Source organism: Meles meles, chromosome 17 (assembly GCF_922984935.1).
Source record: "Meles meles chromosome 17, mMelMel3.1 paternal haplotype, whole genome shotgun sequence".
In the NCBI taxonomy this organism is placed as follows: Eukaryota; Metazoa; Chordata; class Mammalia; order Carnivora; family Mustelidae; genus Meles; species Meles meles.
In genome coordinates, this window is record NC_060082.1 from 23899061 (window position 1) to 23919879 (window position 20819).

The 20819-nt window shown below is 35.3% G+C and overlaps 1 protein-coding gene across 5 annotated transcripts in view; it reads right to left on the bottom strand.

The window, feature by feature from the left end:
• KCNT2 (potassium sodium-activated channel subfamily T member 2) overlaps window positions 1-20819 on the bottom strand; it is a 344600-nt gene that overhangs the window by 23039 nt on the left and 300742 nt on the right. For 3 of the 5 annotated variants that reach the window (XM_045982454.1, XM_045982456.1, XM_045982457.1), the window contains 2 exons: window positions 20038-20088; window positions 3673-3973 (listed from right to left, as the gene is read on the bottom strand). In XM_045982454.1, coding sequence (XP_045838410.1) covers window positions 3673-3973; window positions 20038-20088 — 352 coding nt within the window. The remainder of the gene's footprint in view (window positions 1-3672; window positions 3974-20037; window positions 20089-20819) is intronic. The other 2 variants (XM_045982455.1, XM_045982458.1) reach the window with 1 other exon arrangement.

Genomic DNA, 20819 nt, shown 5'->3' on the forward strand with positions numbered 1-20819 from the left:
AAATAATTGGAGTTCCCACATCTACCTTGTACTGTGACATGACTTCGCAATAGAAGCAATAAATGGTAGAGCAATGAGATAGAACATTAAATTTCCAATACCTTGGGGTTTCTAATATATTTAAATCCACTATATTCAAATCCTTACCTCACATCATTCCTCAAACTACTCAAATTTGGCTTGCACACATACCATTTAACTGATACTACTTTCAGCAAGGTCCATCCATAATCTATCACTATACTCAATAGCACTCTTTGATGTTATCAATCATTATCTCAGTCCAATACTTTCCAACAATTTTTTCACATCATAGTACACATAAGAAATGATATTTGTACTCACAGTGGGGTAACAGACAAAACTGCTTATGGCTGGAAGTAACCAGCCTGAGGAGTGCCTCTGACCACCCCTGGCCCCACATGGCCTTCTGAAAGCATAAAGGATCAATGTCATGATAAAACATGTAACCAATTAATAGCATACTATCGTATTTTGGGCATTTCAGTTCTAGACATTTCAGTCTCTTGTTTTTAAAAAAGATTTCTTCCCTTAACATTCTTGAAATGTTTTCCAAAGTACTCTTACAGTCCTCACCAGGGGTTATTTCAACTACTCCTATAATTTTAATTAAAATCCACATGCTTTATCAGCATGTAGAGTCTCAAGTCTATATAACATCTCATTTCTTTTTCTTGAGAACCAGACAGCAGATATTCATCTTCTTTCACAGCATCACCTAGTTAGGACTGAGTTAAATTTATTATATTTACCCCCAACATATTTGTCTTCTTTTTCTAAGCTCAGTGAACGTCACCACCATATGCTTAATTGCTCAAACAAAAACCCTCAAAAGTCATCTTTTAACTCTTCCCTGTCCCTCTCCTTGATGTCTCACATCCAGGAGGTCAAAAGTAATGTATTTATTCTTTTGGAGCATGTCAGCCCTAACTCAGAAAAAAGCAGATTATGACTTACTTTTAAGTCAATCATCATGCATTTTTAAAAATGTATGTAAAAACATTTTTCAACTATGAATCAATATAAGATATTGATGATATGTACAAAGAACATGTGGTATAGTGGAAACATAAAGAGACACAGAGTCAAAAGTATTAAGTTAGAATACTGACTTGACTATCCAGTAGGCTAGGAAATCATTTATGTTACAGATCCTGTTTTCTCACCTGTAAGCACTTCATTTGTTCACGCATTCAAAGTGCAGTTACTGGGTTCCTATGTGTCAGGAAATGTGTAATATGTTGGGGATACAAAGATGAAAAGATGAGTAAGACATTCCCTTTCTCTCAAGGAAGGAAAGCAAACATGCAAAATAAATTGTTTGAAAGCATGCATCCTCAGTGGAGGCAAAATTGCCCTGAGGGTGCAAAATTGGTTTGGTTTGGTTTGGTTTGGTTGAGGTAGGCAAAGAAAAAAAAAACAAAAAACAAAAAACAGAACCTATTCCTTTTATGTGTAAAGCACAGATGTACATACAGTAGTACTTAAATCAGTATATGGAAGATTGGTGGTATCGACTGAATGCCAGTTCTGGGCTCAGCACATTATTCTTCATTATCCCATTTGTCCCTCACAAGAGAATTGTAAGACAGACATTATTATTCCATTTCACAATGAAAAAAAAAAAGGCTTAGAGAGTTTAAATAATTCAGTGAGTCTACTGACTGATATTAGAATATAAGTTCCACAAAGGCAGAGGTCCTATGTGAATAGGCCATTATTCTATTCCCAGTGTGGATCAACAATATCTGTTGCATGGATGAATTATTGTGAGTTAGGAACACATGGAGAAGTCCAGAAGCTCACGATGTGTTAGATCCCAATCCTGTTTTCATAATCTTTCCATTATTAAAGGTGGCTAGTGCATGGTCTTAGAATGGATTGATGGACCTAGGGACGAATAGATGATTAGAATGGGACAGTGAGAGGAAGAAAGATGAAAAGAGAGAGAAAAAAAGAAGGTGGACAATATCCACTCTTCCTTTCTGTAAGAGTTAGTGTAAGAATTAAATTAACAAATTTATAAATTAAAAAAAAAAACGCACAACACAGAGAATAACTAAATGCAAGGTACCTGATAGAAGTTTCATTAGCAAAAACATAATATGTTCCCTGATGATTCTCCCATGTATCCAGTTCATGCATTTTTGTGTCACTTAGAGTCAAACTGTTATCTGTCACACTGCTTACAGGACCAGCCTTGAGTTACAATGTTCATGAAACACAGCTGGAACTTGGATGAACAATCATTTACTAGAACTTTCCAAAAAAAGAAAGAGTAGCTGAATAATAACTAACAAAAGTACACATAAATAAAGGACTATAGTTCTATAAGAAATACAATCATACTGTCATCACATTAGCAAAGAGCTATTAATATAGTTTTTAAAAGGAAGATCTATTTTTCTTTGAATTTACTCTTCATGTAAGACCGTGTGTGATTATATTAAAATTACTGGTAATAGATGAGTCTGTATCACATTTAAGTAAGTAATAAATAATTATTTCAATTACATATGGAATCCTGACTCCAACACATTTCAACTGTATGTCCTTGAACAAAGTCTTTAAGTGCTAAGCTTCAAATTCTTAGGGTAAAGTGGGACACCTATCCACTCAGGATTATGAAGAGTAATGAGCAAAATACACATAAAGAACCTAGCATAGTTCTTGAAGGTTAACTTCTTTTAAACTCTCTAATTCAGTAATTAAAATTTCTCCCTATATACATTGTTTCAAGTTGAGACTTTAATAATAAAGATGAGATGGGACAAATATAGAATGCATTCCATTTTATCCTTAACCTCCATGATATTTATATTATCTTAGCTTCTGGTTTACTCAAGTTACATATATAAAACAAAACCTACTTTGTTTATCATTTGACTTTACTCTAAGTTGACTAAATTTCTTTTTTAAATAAAATTCATAGAGTAGTAATCAATATATTTTAAATTATCCTTTCATTATTTATTTAAGCTATGCTTTTTGGTCTCTATGGCAATCATAGATCAACACAGGAACTTAATAATTATTGATACAGATCTATATTATATGAAATCAAGTACTATTTGAGCTTCAAATTAAAGCTTTTGAAGACTTTTGTTTCTGGACCACAAGGAACTAAACAAATTTTATGGAACATTTTGGTTCATTTGTGTCTGGTACATTTAGTTACTTGCCAATGCCTCAAATTCATTTTATACCAGTTCCTAGAAAAAGATGTGGTTTGGGTGTGTGTGGGAGTATGTGTGTGTGTGTGTGTGTGTGAGAGAGAGCGAGAGAGAAAGAGAGAGAGCATGACAGAATGGGATCTAAATATCAGACATGCTATTAGGAAGCTAATTAGCAAGTTATTGACTAAGTTTCCTTCTCTCTAAAATGGAAGAGTTTTGGAGAAAATTAAAATTAAGATAATTCACATAATAAGTTTAGCAGAGTGCCTAGAGAACTGACAAATACTTAACATTTTTAGCATTTACTTTCACGGTCATCACTATAATTTTCTGTATTAGATATGTGTCAGTAGTTCCTTCAAACTGGCCTGTGAAACAAAAATGTGATTCTTAACTTACTAAATTGGAACCAACTATGCAAAGACTATGGCAAGAATCACAAGTCCATAGCATACAATACTTTTAAAGAGCATACCATATCCCACTGTAGAAAGACCCAAGTGTTTCATTCTATTTTTCACAAGTTCAGCAAGCTCTTGTCTTTCTGACCTCCTGTAGAGGTTCAGTCGCTGCTGGGTTATTTTCTCAGCTGTTTTACCAGAGTGTTTTGGACCTTTTCTGCTCAGTCTTCGGGCCCACTGCATGCTCTTTCTCCGCAGTAAGGGATGGTCTGACTGGTCACTGGAGGTTGAGTTGCGGTGGTTGCTTCGGTGATGACTTTGATCTTTGGAGTCTTTGGTGTCTTCCCACTCTTCTACACTGATGGATATCTGAGACTTTAAAGGAAATGGATATTGATAATTAGATATTTTAGGAACAGTTGAAAACTGGAGATAAGCTAATAATTTTGCCAATAACTTGGTATCATTATATATCTCATGAGAGTTTTCACAGAAAAAACAAAATCATAATCATTGATTCACTTTGCTGTTACTAAAAATATTATTTGAAAATACACTGAACTTATATATGAAGCAGATAAAATAGCTTTGCATCTCCAGTATACGGTTTTATGAAAAGATTTAACTTTTCATGCATCCTGCTATAAAATGACTAGCTCGCATAGAGTTGTTTGGAACCATAATTAAACAAACAAAAAAAAATTTAAATTCAAATAAAGTCAATGTATTTTATATGAAATTTAAATAAAGATTATGACAATTGTTTTACTTTTGGAATTAATAATATTTTAAAAGGGTTTTAAATTATTACTTTTTTTAAAGATTGCATTGGGATGAAACTTCGTAAAATGTGATTTTTTTTAATTCACTATTTTGAGCCAGAATAAAATAAAAAGCACTTATTATTTAATTCATACATTAGTTATTCACCATATAAACCTTTTTTTGATTAAAACATTAAAACGTACGTTAGGACCATTCTCAGTATTCTAAGTGAAAAATGTAAATATTAAATTTCACAAATGCATTTGAGAATCACACAAAAAACTTAAATCAAGCTATTCTCCAGAGGAAGGAAAAACAATGAACAAATTCAGAAAGTCTATTTTAATTTACTTTTATACTACTAAATCTGATTTTAAAGTAAGAAGCTTTCTTTTGATTGTAAGACCTTAAAAAATAAGACCTTCCTGTTTCAAACTTTTGCTTTTCATACCAGGAAGTTAAATGAAATGCAACATAGATCAAAGCAGGAAGTCTTACTTAACTAAAACCATGCAAATGCAAATGGACAGTTTCCTGAATTATACTGTGCATAACACCAACATTCATGAATTTGCCAACTCTGTTTCCCTTCTATTGACTAAAGTTTGAAATTCAGCTCTAATATGCATATTTGCTGGCTTGTAAAGTAATAGAGTTTAAATTACCAATTTAACTAAGGTCAAGAGGTAGATCCAATAAAATCCTTTAAAAGTGAATATAAATTATGGAGTTTTCAGTCAATGATTTGCATACAATTCCTACTGGCAAGTTATGAAACTATCTCACACTTAAATTCAATGAAAAATTTAAATATTCTTCCCTACTTCTGTTTAAAAACAGTGAGCAATATTAAAAACAGTTTAACTTTCAAGTCTCCACAATAAGAGAGCAATTTATTAAATATTTTTACAGAACTTATTTGAGATGTAGAATTTAAACTGCAAGTATTAAAATGTAGACAGCTGCATGATTTTACAATAATGGGTACCTTTATAAGTCTTAACTTCCTCTAGTCTCACTACCTGATAATATACTGAAAACCCTCTTCTGTGAAAGTAAAATATGTGAACCCTTGAGTATTATCTACCATCAGTAAAGAATATCAATCTTTGTTCAGTAGATTCAGTTTTTATGTACTCTGTAGCAAAAATGAAACCATTCACATTTAGACATTTGTCTTGCAGAATTTAGTTAATCACAATTTTACATTTATTTGAAGTGATCTTTCTAGTCATTGGTTCTATGTGAGTAATAGTTTGATTTCCTATAAATATGTGGGAATAGTAGCTTTGCCAGTCCCATAATTCAAGTAGAGGATGAAACACTATCTGTCTTTGTGAATGCTTTTTCTTAGTTATGTATACCGGGAATTATATCAAGTAAGCATCTAAAACATAAAATGAAGCCTATATGTGTATTAGTTAAACATTACTGAATACCCTATTCATCATTGTTTTGAACTTCCATAAGAAAAATAACATGATTTATACATACAATCTATAGGATTCAAGAGGTCTTTTTGTCAATTACTCAATAAAATAAGTATCATTTCTTTGTATATTTCACTGTAAGTACAGAAAAAAGTAATTAGAAGGAATTGAGGGTTAATTTTAAGAAATAAACCAACAACATTGTTCTCTATGTGTTTGGAATATGTAGGTCTTTCTCTCATCCTTCCACATGACATAATGAAAAGGACACTGAATTTATGTATAAGATTACAAATTTGAATGATATTTTGAATACTTCCTAGCTTTGTTCCTACAACAAAACTGCTTAATCACTATGTAAAATGAGAATAATAATACCCATCTTCTACCTCAAGAAATGCCCTACAAATTCCTATAGTACATTAATGTATAAAGAAAAATGCACCAACTATAAATTTCCACATATAACAATGTTAATATTTCAAGTTAAAATGATGACTGACAATATCAATTTCAATGGAAATAAACATTAGTTATTCTATTCCTGGGGATGGAATATGTGTGTATGCTTGTGTGTGTGTGTGGTTTTTTTTTTTAAGTCCATTTATAAGTATACTTTCTTGCTGTCATTTCATCATCTGACTTGACTCTATTGTGTTTTGAATGTGACACACCATGATCTAGGGGAAATAGCATGCTGGGAGACACAGAAGTGCCTTGATCATAGGACCTTTTCCTGAATTAGAGTCAGAGTGATACAATGTTTAAAAGCAAGTGTGCTAGCCATCAGAGAGACCTGGGTTTAAATACAATGTTTCACCACTTAATCAGCTCAGTGCTCTAGGTTACATAAACTGCCTAAGATTATCCTCATTTCCCTATCTGAAAAATAGTAATTATATTTTTACTTTGCCCACAGTGTTTTTTCAGAAGATCTAAGAGATAATACTTGAAAGGAGCATAATATAGTGCCTGTCTCAGCAAATGCTCACTAAATGTTAGTTAATATTATGGCTCATGATCTGTATGAAGAGACAGTAAAAGAGAGAAAAGAAGAAATAATTATGAGGGATTATATAAAAGTGAGAAATGGATACAAAAAAGACAGGGAATGCCTCATATTTGTGATGCAGTTTTCTCTATCAGTAACCATATTTCATAAGAAATCAAGGTGCTAGAACAAATCCTTGGGGGTAAAGATTCCTTGGTTAAAGTTTCATGAATTTGAAGATGAGAACAATATATAACTGAAAGTGGAGATTTATTGCCCTACCCTGCTTCTATAAATTATTCTTCACCATTTCTATGAATAATGAGAGGAATCTGGTTTGAGGTTTCTGTACTTTAATTACCAGAAGACTGATATAATTATTAATGTGAAAAATCAAGACTTAATACTAATGCTTATGAGAATGAAAAAAGATATTTTCATATTGTTATGGTCTGATCTGAATGTTATGTTCAAAATATTTTAAAATCTTAAAATTTGTTAAAATCTTAACCCCTAAAGGTGATGGTTTTAGTAGGCCATAGGTGTGGGGTCTTCAGGAATGGGGTAAATGACCTTAGAAAAAAGACCCCAGAGAGATCCCTAGCCCCTTCTGCCCTATGGTTAAACAAGTGAGAAATCTGCAGTCAGAAGGGGGTCCTCACCTGACCATGTTGCCACCCTGATTTCCCACTTCCAGCCTCCAGAAATGTGAACAATCAATTTCTGTTGTTTATAAGACAGCCAGCCTATAGTGATTTGTTATAGAAATTTGAATGGATGAAGACATACTTTATATGAAATGCTTTCAGGAGCATATTCGTACAGTTCAATGAGGAAATAAAAAATTCATAAATCTAATCAATAGTTTTCATATAATTTTAAGGCATTATTATTTTTAAAGTTATATTATTCTCCAAATATTTATCAAACTTAATATGGTTTTTTAAAAAGGCTAAAAATATTTCTTCACAAGAATAAGAATTGGCAGCTTTATAAATGGGAAAATGTTTCCTATGCCTAAAAGAGTTTAATTACTTTCATTGTTTTCAGAAAGTCAAGAAATGTCAGGACCACAATAAATATCAAACATTCTTTTCCACACTCTACACACACACACACACACACACACACACACACACACTCCAAAATGACCTAACTCAACTTTCTCTCAACTTTTTTATTGAAGTTATTCATGTCATAAGGTTATTGAGCAGTCTGTGGAATAAAGTGGTATTTTAAAATAAATCAATTCACTCAGTAGTTTGAAAGTGAGTGTTTGTAATCTGGATTCATGGCTCCCTTAAGAAGAGATTTATAGGCTTTAAAACAGCCTTAAACTGTGCTATTTGATTTATGACTGAAGAAATTCTGAATTGTTGCTAAAGAAACAGAGGAAAATGAAACCACTGAAGATATGCTATTAATTAATTAATATGCTATTAATATTTATTTACTTATTTATTATTTCAAGTTTTATATATATTTAATTCTAGTTGGTTAATATATAGGGTAAAATTAGTTTCAGGTGTAGAATCTAGTGATTCATCACTTATATACAGCACCCAGTGCTCATCACAACTAGTGCCCTGCTCAATACCCATCACCCATTTAGCCCATTCCCCATCCACCTCCCCTCCAGCAACCCTCAGTTTGTTCCCTATAGTTAAGAGTCCCTTATGGGGGGAGCCTGGGTGGCTCAGTGGTTTAAGCCTCTGCCTTCGGCTCAGGTCACGATCTCAGGGTCCTGGGATGGAACCCCGCATCGGGTTGTCTGCTCAGCGGGGAGCCTGCTCCCTCCTTTCTCTCTGCCTGCCTCTCTGCCAGCTTGTGATCTCTCTCTCTCAAATAAATGAATAAATAAAATCTTAAAAAAAAAAAGAGTCCCTTATGGTTTGCCTCTCTCTCTTCTCCCCCTTAATTTAACATTATAAAAGAACTCCTATCTAATGTTTTCCATTAAGGTAAGTTAAATTATAAGAATACTTGAGACATCATCTAAATTTAAATCCATATGCACTTTGGCTAGTGACTTTGGGTCCCATGGAAGTTTTTTTGAATTAAAAAAAATAATAATTCATACAAAGATGTTTGTACTTTCTATAAAGGCTCAGTTTATAAGTTTACTTAGTCTGTGATCTAAGTAGAGATAGAAAATAACTAGTTACATTGTATTTAGGTGTACTGTTTTATTTATTTGTTTGTTTGTTTGTTTATTTATTTGTTTGTTTACTTTGAGAGAAAGCACAGGACTGGGAAAGGGCTAGAGGGAGAGGGAAAGAGACAATCCCAAGTGGACTCTCCACCCAGGATGGAGCCACATGTAAGGCTGGATAACAGGACCCTGAGATCATGACCTGAGCAGAAAACAAGAGTCCAACACTCAACCAACTGGGTCATCCAGATGTCCCATATTTAGATGTATTTTCAGAATCATAGATATAATTAGTGAATAAACATATTATAGTCTAAAAAATTCCAAGTTTGGAATCAAATACTACGTTGTATTTTCAATCCCATCCAACCAAAACTTTATGACTTCAAATAAACCAGCTGAGCTTCTTGAAAAATAGTGACAATTTTCAGAGTTCTCAGAACAAAAATAAACAAAACTTAAGAGAATCTATAGTAAGACTCCAACATAAATTCTAAAGCCAAATAATCCCTCAAGAATTTAGGTTCAAAATAAAAGCTTTTCTTTTTAAAGCTAATTACTTGGTGGAATAACAAAAATAATTTCAAAATCTTGACTTTATTTTCCATGTCTAAAAATCAGATATTTCATCTACATAATTCTCTTCGGTAGCTTTCTACTTCATGTATTATTCTATGACTATAAGGTTGTTACTCTAAGTATGTAGAACCTCCATTAATGTGCCATTCCAATTCCATAAGTCTGAAAGTCAAATTTAATTTTATGTCCAAAGTGAAAAGAAATTCCAAGTTCTCTATTTAGAGATAATGCTAAATAATCCAAAAATTTATGCTAGTTTTCTACTACTGTTGATCAGAATACATCTCCCTCTTTTCTCTTTTTTTCTCCTCTCTTTCTCATTCCCTCTTCTCCCACCCCATAAACAGTCCCAGCTTTCTGTTATTACCCCTAAAAGAAAATCAGACCTAGTCAATTACTTTTACACTTATGAGTTCAATCTCTTTTTAAGTTTTTGTTCTAAATTTACACATTAAGTTGCATATTCACACATCCTTGGCAATCTGGTTTTGTGTATGTGTGAATGTATGTGTGTCTGCATATTTAATTAAATCTTTGCTTCCTTTGTCTTTGTGGAATTTGAAATGTAGCTAATTTATTGTCTTGGTATTATTTCTCACATTGGTGATTAATTTTTTCCCTTGAGCCTTCAAAACTGTCACTCAGAAACAACTAATATACAGAGATTTCAACTGTCTACTGCCTTTGGACTTTCCTAGAGCTTTAAACACAAAAAACAGTACTTTTTTCTTCCTTTTTTTTTTTTTTAAGATTTTATTTATTTGACAGACAGAGATCACAAGTAGACAGAGAGGCAGGCAGAGAGAGGAGGAAGCAGGCTCCCTGCTGAGCAGAAAAGGATCATGACCCAAGCCGAAGGCAGAGGGCTTAACCCACTGAGCCACCCAGACGCCCCTTTATTCTTCCTTCTTTAGGCTCTTGAATACTATTGCTAACTAAATGGTGGCTGTCGTCCCTTAGAATTTAAATATTTAATTTAAATAATTTAAATAATTCATCTGTGTTAGTAAGAATAAGTTGAGAAGGGAGTGTCATCCTCATTTTAACTGGTCCTAAAAAAGTGATTCATAAATCTGTAGATGATGGAGAGATGAAATATATGTTACTTACTTTATGTTTCCCTACATGTTCAGGAGGTTATGCTCCAAAAGAATTACTTGAGTTCTCAAATGTACATGGACCAGTATCTGGGGAACAGGTGTGAGAAAGGATGCTAAGCATGCAGGATAATGGTGGAAGAAACATAAAGTTGACAGAATTTATTGATATGGACTCATGAAGTAGAGTTTCTTATTGGAAGTTGCACCTTGAGGAGTTCGAAAGGGTTCTAATAGTTCATCTGGTTGGTTGGCTGTAACAGGTACCAAAAGGTGGTCCATAGCAAGCAAATTGGACATGCAGGACCTAACTTGGTTTAATATAAAGCAAGGGACTGAAGCCTTGAGATTGGAATTTGAGAGTAGATTTGTCATTTAAGACCTATTCATCCACAATAAGAGGGTCTAGAAGGCATTCCTTTTATCACAACTGTAAGAAATAAATTTGTGAGCTGAGCTCTAGTATCCTTGAAGAGTTCAACAATCACTCTTCTCTCTAAAGCCACACCTTAGAGTGGTAATTGCAGTCACTCAGTTGGGAAACCTAAATGAAATGGGAGTAGATCAATCAATCCCAAGGAGGCAGGGGCCAAGTTGAGGGAATCAATTGTCCAAGGCAAGGTGAGTGAACATGGTTGTTATAAATGGACAGCAGAGTCAAAGCAGCAATCAGAATAGTCCAACTTGCGCAGACCTACGGCACTAGCTAATTGGTCATTGTGTTCCTATATGTAAAACAGATAGGAAAACTACTAAAATTTTACCTAATCTGCATAAGAATAAAACATCTAGATCAAGTGAAAAAAACTCTAACCTGAATCACAAAAGTAGAGTAACAACCTTTCAAATAATACCCAGATTTTAGCAACTTTAAAGAACCAAAACAGGGGTGCCTGGGTGGCTCAGTGGTTTAGGCCGCTGCCTTCGGCTCAGGTCATGATCTCAGGGTCCTGGGATCGAGTCCCGCATCGGGCTCTCTGCTCGGCAGGGAGCCTGCTTCCCTCTCACTCTCTCTGCCTGCCTCTCTGCCTACTTGTATCTCTCTGTCAAATAAATAAATAAAATCTTTAAAAAAAAAAAAAAAAAAAAGAACCAAAACACTTCAGTGAAAAGAGGCTTATTCCTTTTGTGGAAGGATTCAGTACACTGCCAAAAATCTATACCATTAATCTTTTTTCCAGCCTTCCCCAAAGGGACATATGACCTTTCACCAGGGTAACTGTTCACTGAAGAAAAAGAAATAATCAGAACTTTTAGAGACTAGTAGACACTGGCTTTGAAAAGAGACTAATTCCACGGACACTCAAAACATCACTTTGGTCCACTAGTTAGAGTAGGAGCTTATGGAGGTCATGTGATCAACACCTCAGGTCTGTCTTACAGTGGACTCAATAGGTCCCAGAACCCATCCTGTGGATATTTTCCCAGTTTCGATCCCAACTGTCTCCCTGACCATACTGACCTATATGTTGGGAAAGGCCAAGTAGAAGCCACTAGATCTGCTTCTATCCAAGAAAATATTAAACTAAAAGCAATACTGAATTCCTACAGGGATTGCAGAAATTAGTGCCACCATCAAGGACTTGAAATATCTAAATGCAGTGATTTCTACCACATCTCCACTCAATTCACCTATTTGGCCAGAACAGAAGACAGATGGAGCTTGGAGACTGACAGTGGATTATGCAAAATTGAACCAGGTGTTAACTCCATTTGTAGCTGCTGCACCCAATGTGGTTTTATTGCTTGAACAAACTGACACATCCCCTAGTACCTAGTATGCAGCTTTTGATCTGGTAAATGTCTCTTTATCCAACCGCATCAATAAGGAACACCAGAATCATTTTGTGCTCAGCTGCCAAGGTCAACAATACATCTTCACTGTCTTACCCTACTGGTATATCAACTCTCCAGCTCTATGCCATAATTTCGTTTGCAGGGACCTTGACAATCTTTCCCTCCTACACGGTATCATGTCAGTCCATTACAGTGATGACATTATGCTGATTGGACCTAGTAAGCAAGAAGTAGTAACGATCCAAAACTTACTGATAAGACATTTGCTGGTTATAGGATGGCAAAAATATAGGGCACTCTTACCTCAGTGAAATTTCAAGGGGTCCATTGGTGTGGGGGATGGCAAGATATCCCCTCCAAGGTAAAGAATAAGTTGTTGCATCTAACCCTTCCTACAACCAGAAAAGAAGCACAGCATCTAGTGGGCTTCTTTGGATTTCAGAGGCAACATATTCCTCACTTGGGAGTGTAACTCTGGTCCATTTACTGAGTGACCCAAAACCCTGCCAACTTTTAGCAGAATCCAGACAAAAGAAGGCTCCGTAAGAGGTTCAGGCTGCTGTGCTAGCTGCCCTGACACTTGGGCTTTGTGTTCTAGTAAAACCAATGGCACGTGCAATGTCACTGGCAGATAGGAATACTGTTTGGAGCCTTCGGCAGGCCCTAATACATGAATTGCTGCTCAGGCCTTTAGAATTTTGGAGCAAAGCCCTGCCATCCTCTGTGAATGGTTACCTTCTTTGAGAACAAAGGAGCTCCTCTAGGGCTCCTTTAATATTATCATACTCTGTGATTTAGGTCAATGGAAAACTGCAAGAACACAATTGAGATAAAACTACTATGGCCCAGACCATTTGTATGAGTTTGGGGCTTTTGTTAAAGTGGCCCTATACCCTAGGTCTCTGATCTATCTGTGTGTTTTGTACTGAATTGTGTGTAGAGATATCAGTAAGAATCATGACAGACACTAAGTTCAGGGAAGGAGTCTTACCCTATGACCATCAGTTGTATGCCTCAACCAGGTATCGATCTCCATCCCATACAGCATTCAGGGGAAGAACTGATATTCTGTGTATTATACAGGCCTATTACATGGTGACTTGTGTGGAGGAAGAGCAGCGGCCATGCTGAGGTCCACACTCCTGAAAACAGCTCACTAAGATGCTACAAAATGCTGCTTCTGCTGCTATGCGTCTGTAACAACAGACTCTGATCCCCACAGTTAGAAGGAAAAGTACTCATGGGCCTGTGTGGCATAGCTAAGGGGTTAATTCAAATCTCAGTGAAGATTTGGGTTCTAAATAAATAAATCAATAAATAAATCCAACGAAGCAACCACTGCCATCTGGGAGACCCATAATTCTAACGAAACTCATCCGAGACTCTCTGGAAGAGGAGACGTATAACCATGAGGAGGGTAGAAAGGATCCCCCGGAGGGGCTAGCCACCAAAGACAGCGATTACTGGGAATCAAAGGAATGGAAACACACACAAACACACACAAAATTGGGTATGTGGGAGGAAACCATTGAAACAGAAAGTCCAAAATTTGTTCAACTTGAAAATTTTTAGCTTGCTAGAAGAATTTTTAAGACAAAAAGATAAAAGGAAGCTGATTGGTTTTGTGCTTTGCAGCATTTGTTCCAAGTTTTAATATCTCCTGAACTGTACCAACTGGCAAATATTTAGGGCCCCCCCTTTTTTTAAATTTGGGTGGGTTTCACATTACAGTTACGACTAGAGATTCCAATAAACTTAAAGTGCTGTAAATATGGAGATTGCAATAAAATTAAGGTGATCTCTATACTCTTAGGGGGGTTATCAGTATAAAATAAAAACACATAGGTATATCTCATCTTAACCATCAGAACTATCGCCCTGCCTAAATCCCCCATGGTTATAACACCATTGTCCTACAATATCCCCTAGTAGACACTGTACACACTAATCCGATGAATAGTAAGTGAAAATTAAATGAAATAAAATCCTTGCCACTTACAACTGGTTTGACAAAGTGGGGCCATACGAACCTTCTGTATGTCCAATGTAAATAGTTAATAAGGCCTTCAAGGTTTGAACAGGGCTTTCAAGGATTAAAACCAATTATAGGAGCTATGCAGAGAAAAGATGATAATCACCACTGTTTCTCCATTTCACAGTCTATTTGACCTGTTCTTAAACCTGGAAAGAATGAATGGAACCCCACAGTAGAGTATCCCAACCTTAATGCCATGTTGCCAAGTATTAAGGTGCAATACCAATACTAGTGAAATTACTGACTCCAATCAGCAATTGATATGTACTTTACAGTCACAGACTTTCTATTTCATGCCTATCTTGACAGCCTCTCAAGCAATTTCACCTTTGAAGGAACGCAAATACTTCTTTGCCTTGCTACACAGAGGATACCTTAAACCCCTTGCAAACACACTCAATCTTTGCAAGCAAGATCTTAACTGCATCCAACTTCCTCCAGGAACAGAAGTATAGTATGACTTTATATCGATGATATCTCTTACAAAGGGATTTATTTGACACACTCATTCATGACATACGAAAATTCACAAAGAACACAAAAAGGGATGGGCCGTTGTCTTACACAAAAATGCAAGTTTTCTTCAACTTAGTAAAATTTCTGGGCATTATTTGTTCCGTCAAGGGATGTTCCAACTCTGATACTGTCAAGAAATAGTTATTGATCTAATAGTTCCAACAATATTAAAACAAATTTACATCTTTTAGTCTCTCGGGTTCTGGAAGCAGCATATTCCTCATTTACAAATTTTTAAAGCCCATTTACTCTGCTACTTTCAAACTGGGCCACACAGCATGAGTTATAACAAAAGAATCTAGATTCTCTCCAAATAGCAATGCAGCCATCAATTACATTAGTTTCCCCCTTCTTTCCCCAGATTCCTTTGCTGTAGCTCCTCCTCTAGTATTCCTGGAAACTGAAGTATTCACAATGACCAAACTGCCCACAGGCTTTCAATGCAAGAAACTGTCCACCTTGGCCATATGCTATACATTATGGGAACAGGAATTACAACGCATGTGTCCTTAAACATCTATATAAAAATTACAAGTAAAATAATAAAGGTGCCAAAATTAGTGACAGAGGAAGTATAAATAAAATCATCTAAGTTTGAACAGGATTTTTTTAAAGGATTGCTCTGTGTTGAGGATACCTATGACTGAGTTCAGTAAACAGAACTGAGTTTGTGTGAAGCACTGTCCAAGGTACGTGGGATACAATAATGGAAAGATAGATGTATTTTAGAGATAACTCCTTAAATTTAACTTTTATAGCTCACTATCCTCAGTTGGGAAAGTAGAAGAAAAATGAGAAGTTAAGACTATTAGAATGTATAGAAAAATTTACTATCATGGAGGCGAAAAAGTATTTCATGGAATAGAATGGGCACTGAATATTATCAAATAGTTCCTACTACAGCTTTTTGCCCTCTAATATACGTATCATAAATAATATCTATTGTTATGGAGACACCAAGGAAGAAAAGGAGAAGTAATAAAAGGTCTTGGCTTATTTAGGACCATAACATTACCCATGATGGGAGCTTTTATTTTTCACACTTATTTATTTACTTTAGAGAGAAAGAGACAGAGAGAGGGGGTGGGGGAGGGACAGAGGGAGAGGGAGGGAGAGACTCTCAAGTAGACTCCCCCTGAGTTTGGAGCCTGACACAGGAATTGAGCTTATGATCCTTTGATTATTGGAGCCAAAATCAAGGGTCAGACGCTTAACCAACTAAGCCACCCAGGCAGCCCTGTGATGGGAGATTTTTTAATTAAGGTTATACATCTTCCAATCATATGTATGTTATAGAGGTTACTGGTAATCCTGAGAAATGAATTTTCTAAATAGTAATTTGCAATATTTAAGGGTTAATATTTCTCTAAAGTATATACAACTCTTTTGAGTTGTAATATTCAGAAATGTATTTCAAGTATTTAATGAAATTGCCTTAATTATGTCATGTTTCTTTGACAATGCTACTAACCAATGTCACTAATACCATTTTTTCATTGTTTTTCTTGTGAAGTCAGACAATGTCCAACTTCTTTCATTGTGTAGTAGTGAAATGTTTTTTATATTCTCTGAAGATATAACATTTTTTTCTTCTCCTCAAAATAATGCTTAAGTCTTTTTTTTTTTAAGGTGGAGTGATAATATCAGCATCAGAATTGTTATTATTGTACATTTTGCAATTACTTTTTTTTGTAGGTGTCAAGATACTTTTTTACTCTTCCAATAGTTAATTTTATCTGTTGTAATCCATACACTGATGTGTGTCTAATAGATCAGAATAAAAGTCTGGTCCAAATTTAGACTGATTTCATCATCATTAATTTGTGGTTTATAAGGAAACTAAAAAGTGGTTTTCCTTAACCACATCATTCGTTTTATGTCTAGAAATCGATGTATAAGAACATAATTGTTTTCTACATAAAACATCCTTTTGGGTTGTCTATGTTTAGGTTTTCTTATATTATACATACTTATATATGTATGTATAAAGAATAGTTTATATACCTGAAGAGCTTTAAACTCTAAAACCGACTTACAGTAAGGAAACAATCAATAGAAGAGCACTGAATAACCACACAGGCTTAACAGGCCCAGAAAGGTATTCCAGATGTTTATGTTATTAAAATCACACTTTCATTGCCAGTTTTGTCCTTTCACAGTTCAGTTTTGTTTTGTTTTAAATTTTATTTTATCTTTTTTTTTCGGTGTTCCAAGATTCATTGTTTATGCACCACACCAACTGCTCCATGCAATAGGTGCCCTTCATAATACCCAACCCCAGGCTCACCCAATCCCCCACTCCCCTCCCTTCCAAAACCCTCAGTTTGTTTCTCAGAGTCCACAGTCTCTCATGGTTTGTCTCCCAGTTTTTCCATCATTTTCCAGAATTATAGAAATACACAGCCAAGGCAATGTTTTCAACCATGGGTATACATGTTTGAGGCAGATCCTATACATTGTAGGGTAAGTCAGGGACAGTATCATTCTATCATCTCCAGTATTTTACATTCCAGAAAAATATGACCTAAGCATGTGAGTTTATGGAAAACTATTACTGTGATTCTATTGGCATATAGCACAATTTCGCCATGCCCCATTTTAAACACACACACACACACACACACACACACACACACACACACTCCTCTTTTCTGTTGAGAACTACTTCCCTAAAGCATATGCAGTTATGGATAAATGAGCCTGTGGAAAGAAAATTTCTACACTATATGTAATGTCTTAATTAAAGAACAGACACAATATAAGACTTGGAAGTATAAATATTCAATTTCATCTTTAAGAATCTATACAAAACAATATTATTGATCTAAGTATACTGTTGCTTGCACATCACCACTCCTTTATAAAGATCTAGATGACCCAAATCAACTTAATAATTTTCCATTTGGTTCTGATTGTTTTGTAGACTCTAGCAGCCATTCAAAAAGGAGCTGTGACTGAAGGCTTAATTTACTTCCTATGGCAATGCAAAGTGAAGGAATGATCTCCACGCAGTTTAAGATGTTAAGTGGACAGAAAGCCATGACTGTGCAGTTAAATTAAATCAAACAGATTGGATGCATTTAAACAGCTTCTTGCTAATAAGTATGCCATTGAGATTCTAATTAAGTTAGAGTAAGTAAAAAATGCAGCTAAGAAATGTTTTCCTGGGGATGGAAATGCATGAAATAAGAATCAGAGCCAGAAAACATTTTATTTTATTTTAAGATTTTATTTATTTATTTGACAGAGAAAAAGATCACTAGTAGGCAGAGAGGCAGGCAGAGACAGAGGGGGAAGCAGGCCCTCCGCTCAGCGGAGAGCCCGATGCCGGGTTCGATTCCAGGACTCTGGGATCATGTCCTGAGCTGAAGGCATAGGCTTAACCCACTGAGCCACCCAGGCGTCCCAGAAAATATTTCAAAAGAATTGTAAAATAAGGTAAGAAAAAAGATTCAAGAGTAAAATTTCTGTAAGAAAGTGGAAGAAAATGACAAATGAGCTCAGACTTATGGAGTGTGTGCGTGCATTTGAGGATAGTGAATATGCCTATGCTTGACCAATGTCACAAGGTATTTATTCAAATTACAAGAATACATACTATTATATTATTTATGAATATAAGTGTATTGAAACAAATGTTTTCTAAGGGAATACCATCCAATCAAAATTATGTAGCACAGAACATTAATGAAATAGGATCTATGTTACTCCATGTAGTTTGCCCCAGAATTGTTTGCCATTAGCTATCTGTGAACAATTAACACATATCTGCCCCTTTTTATAATCTGCAAAGTGAGAGGGGTGCCTGGGTGGCTCAGCCATTAAGCGTCTACCTTTGGCTCAGGTCATGATCCCAGGGTTTTGGCACTGAACCCCGCATCGGGCTTCCTGCTCAGCGGAGCTCAACTCCCCCTGTTTGTGTTCCCTCTCTCACTGTCTCTCTCTGTCAACTAATAAATAAAATCTTAAAAAAAAAAAGCTCTTGGGAAGTGATAATCATATGTTCCCTGTTTTGTCTGTACTTTGCTATGTGTTGAGAATAGACCATTTTACACACAGGTAGTAAAAGGAAGAGCCAACATTTAAACCCAGATCATCTGGTACCAAGTCCATTGCTCATTTGGTCAGGCAGAATAATTGAATAAATGATTTGTATCAGGAACAGGGACAGAAGGAGCATCAATAAAGAATGGCCAGAATATAGAGTAGTTTAAAATCTAGCAACAAGAAATTTGACTTGATATCGTAGGCATCTAACACCCACTACATGCATCATGCATCATGTGAACAAAGTAAGGAATATGGTCATTAATCTGTCTGTTCTATGTAAAATATTGAATGGAAGAGAATTTAGATATAGCAAATCCACCAAGATGTACTTAAATTCAAGAAGAGGCCTACAATTCTGATGCTAGCTTTCTGAGAAATCTTTCTTGTATGTTTACTAATGCATTCCAAGCATCTAGGTGGGTGCATTTGGTGGCTAGTGGTGCTTGATAAATATTTATAGTTCTAGTAGATAATAAAATAGAGAGGATCTGGCAGAAAATGAGTATGTTCTTCATTTTTAAAATTTAGAAGGACCGAAAACACAAACTTGCTATCTATCAACATAGAGGTAATAATTAAAACCACAAGACATAGCAAGTGTTCTGAGATCAAGTGTAGAAAAAGACTGAAAGACTACAAAACATAACTTTAGTAAATGCCTGGTTAGTGTTCAAGTGTCATTTCCCATGTTGATTCTCAACCAAAGCATCTGAGGATCTCAAAACAGATGGTGGAAGAGAGATGTAGTTCAGAAATCAGTAGAGGCTGCTACAGTGAGAACTAGTGATTAAAAGAATCTCTGGTTTCAGATAGTGATAAATTCTAAAAACCACGTCTGCGGTTTCCAAAGTTTTTGGTATTGGTCAAGTTAACTTGTCTACATCTCTGCTTATCTAAAAACAAGAATAATATTGTCCACCATATTGGCTTCTGGTGAGGATTAAATAAAATAATAGAGTGCTGAGCATTATGCAGGGATCAAGCTTAAGGCTCTGGGTGAGACTGATTACAATGAAGCTTAGCCTACCTTCAGGTGGTTAACGGAGTACTTTCTGGAAACTAAAGATGAAGTCCAGTCCTAGAAGGGAGACAAAGGCAGATTGCTGCAGCTACTTGGAGTTCTTGGGCTCCAGAGCCAATCCCAGGGACAATGGGTTAGGGAGAAGCCTTCAGATGAAGATCACATTGGCACCATCTAGAAATGAGCTGTTATAGGCAGAAACTGAACAGTAGAAAGAAGGGGAAAAGTTTAAGAAATAAATCAATAGAAACAGTAAAATAGGTAAAGAAAGTAACTCATAATATGAAAACTGAGGATAAGAGGATTTTAAGATGTAGGAGGTAATGAACCCTGCTAAAGATTATATGATGTTTAAACAAATAAAAACTAATTTAAAATGCCAAGGATTTTGGCTTAAAGATTTCTCTGACTGAAGAACAGGATAAATACAGCAGTGGAGAAAAAAACTGTTGAAGACACTGATAAGGAATCGAATTGACAGCATATATGAACTTTTCTCAGAGTTAACAAGAGTAAGATAAGGAAAAAAAAAATAATGGGGCTCCTGACTATCTTCGTCAGCAAAGCATGCAACTCATGACCTTGGGGTCATGATTTCAAGCTCCCCAGTGCGTATAGCAATTACTTAAAAATTAAAAAAAAAAAATCTTTAGAAAAGAAAAAGTAGGAGAAAAAGGAAATTTTTTCTTGAGAACTGGGGAAAGGTGTATATTCAAAGGTAAAAGGAGAGAGTTGATGGAGAGGGAAAAAAAGAAAAACTAAAACCAAAAACTAGAACTGGAAAGGAT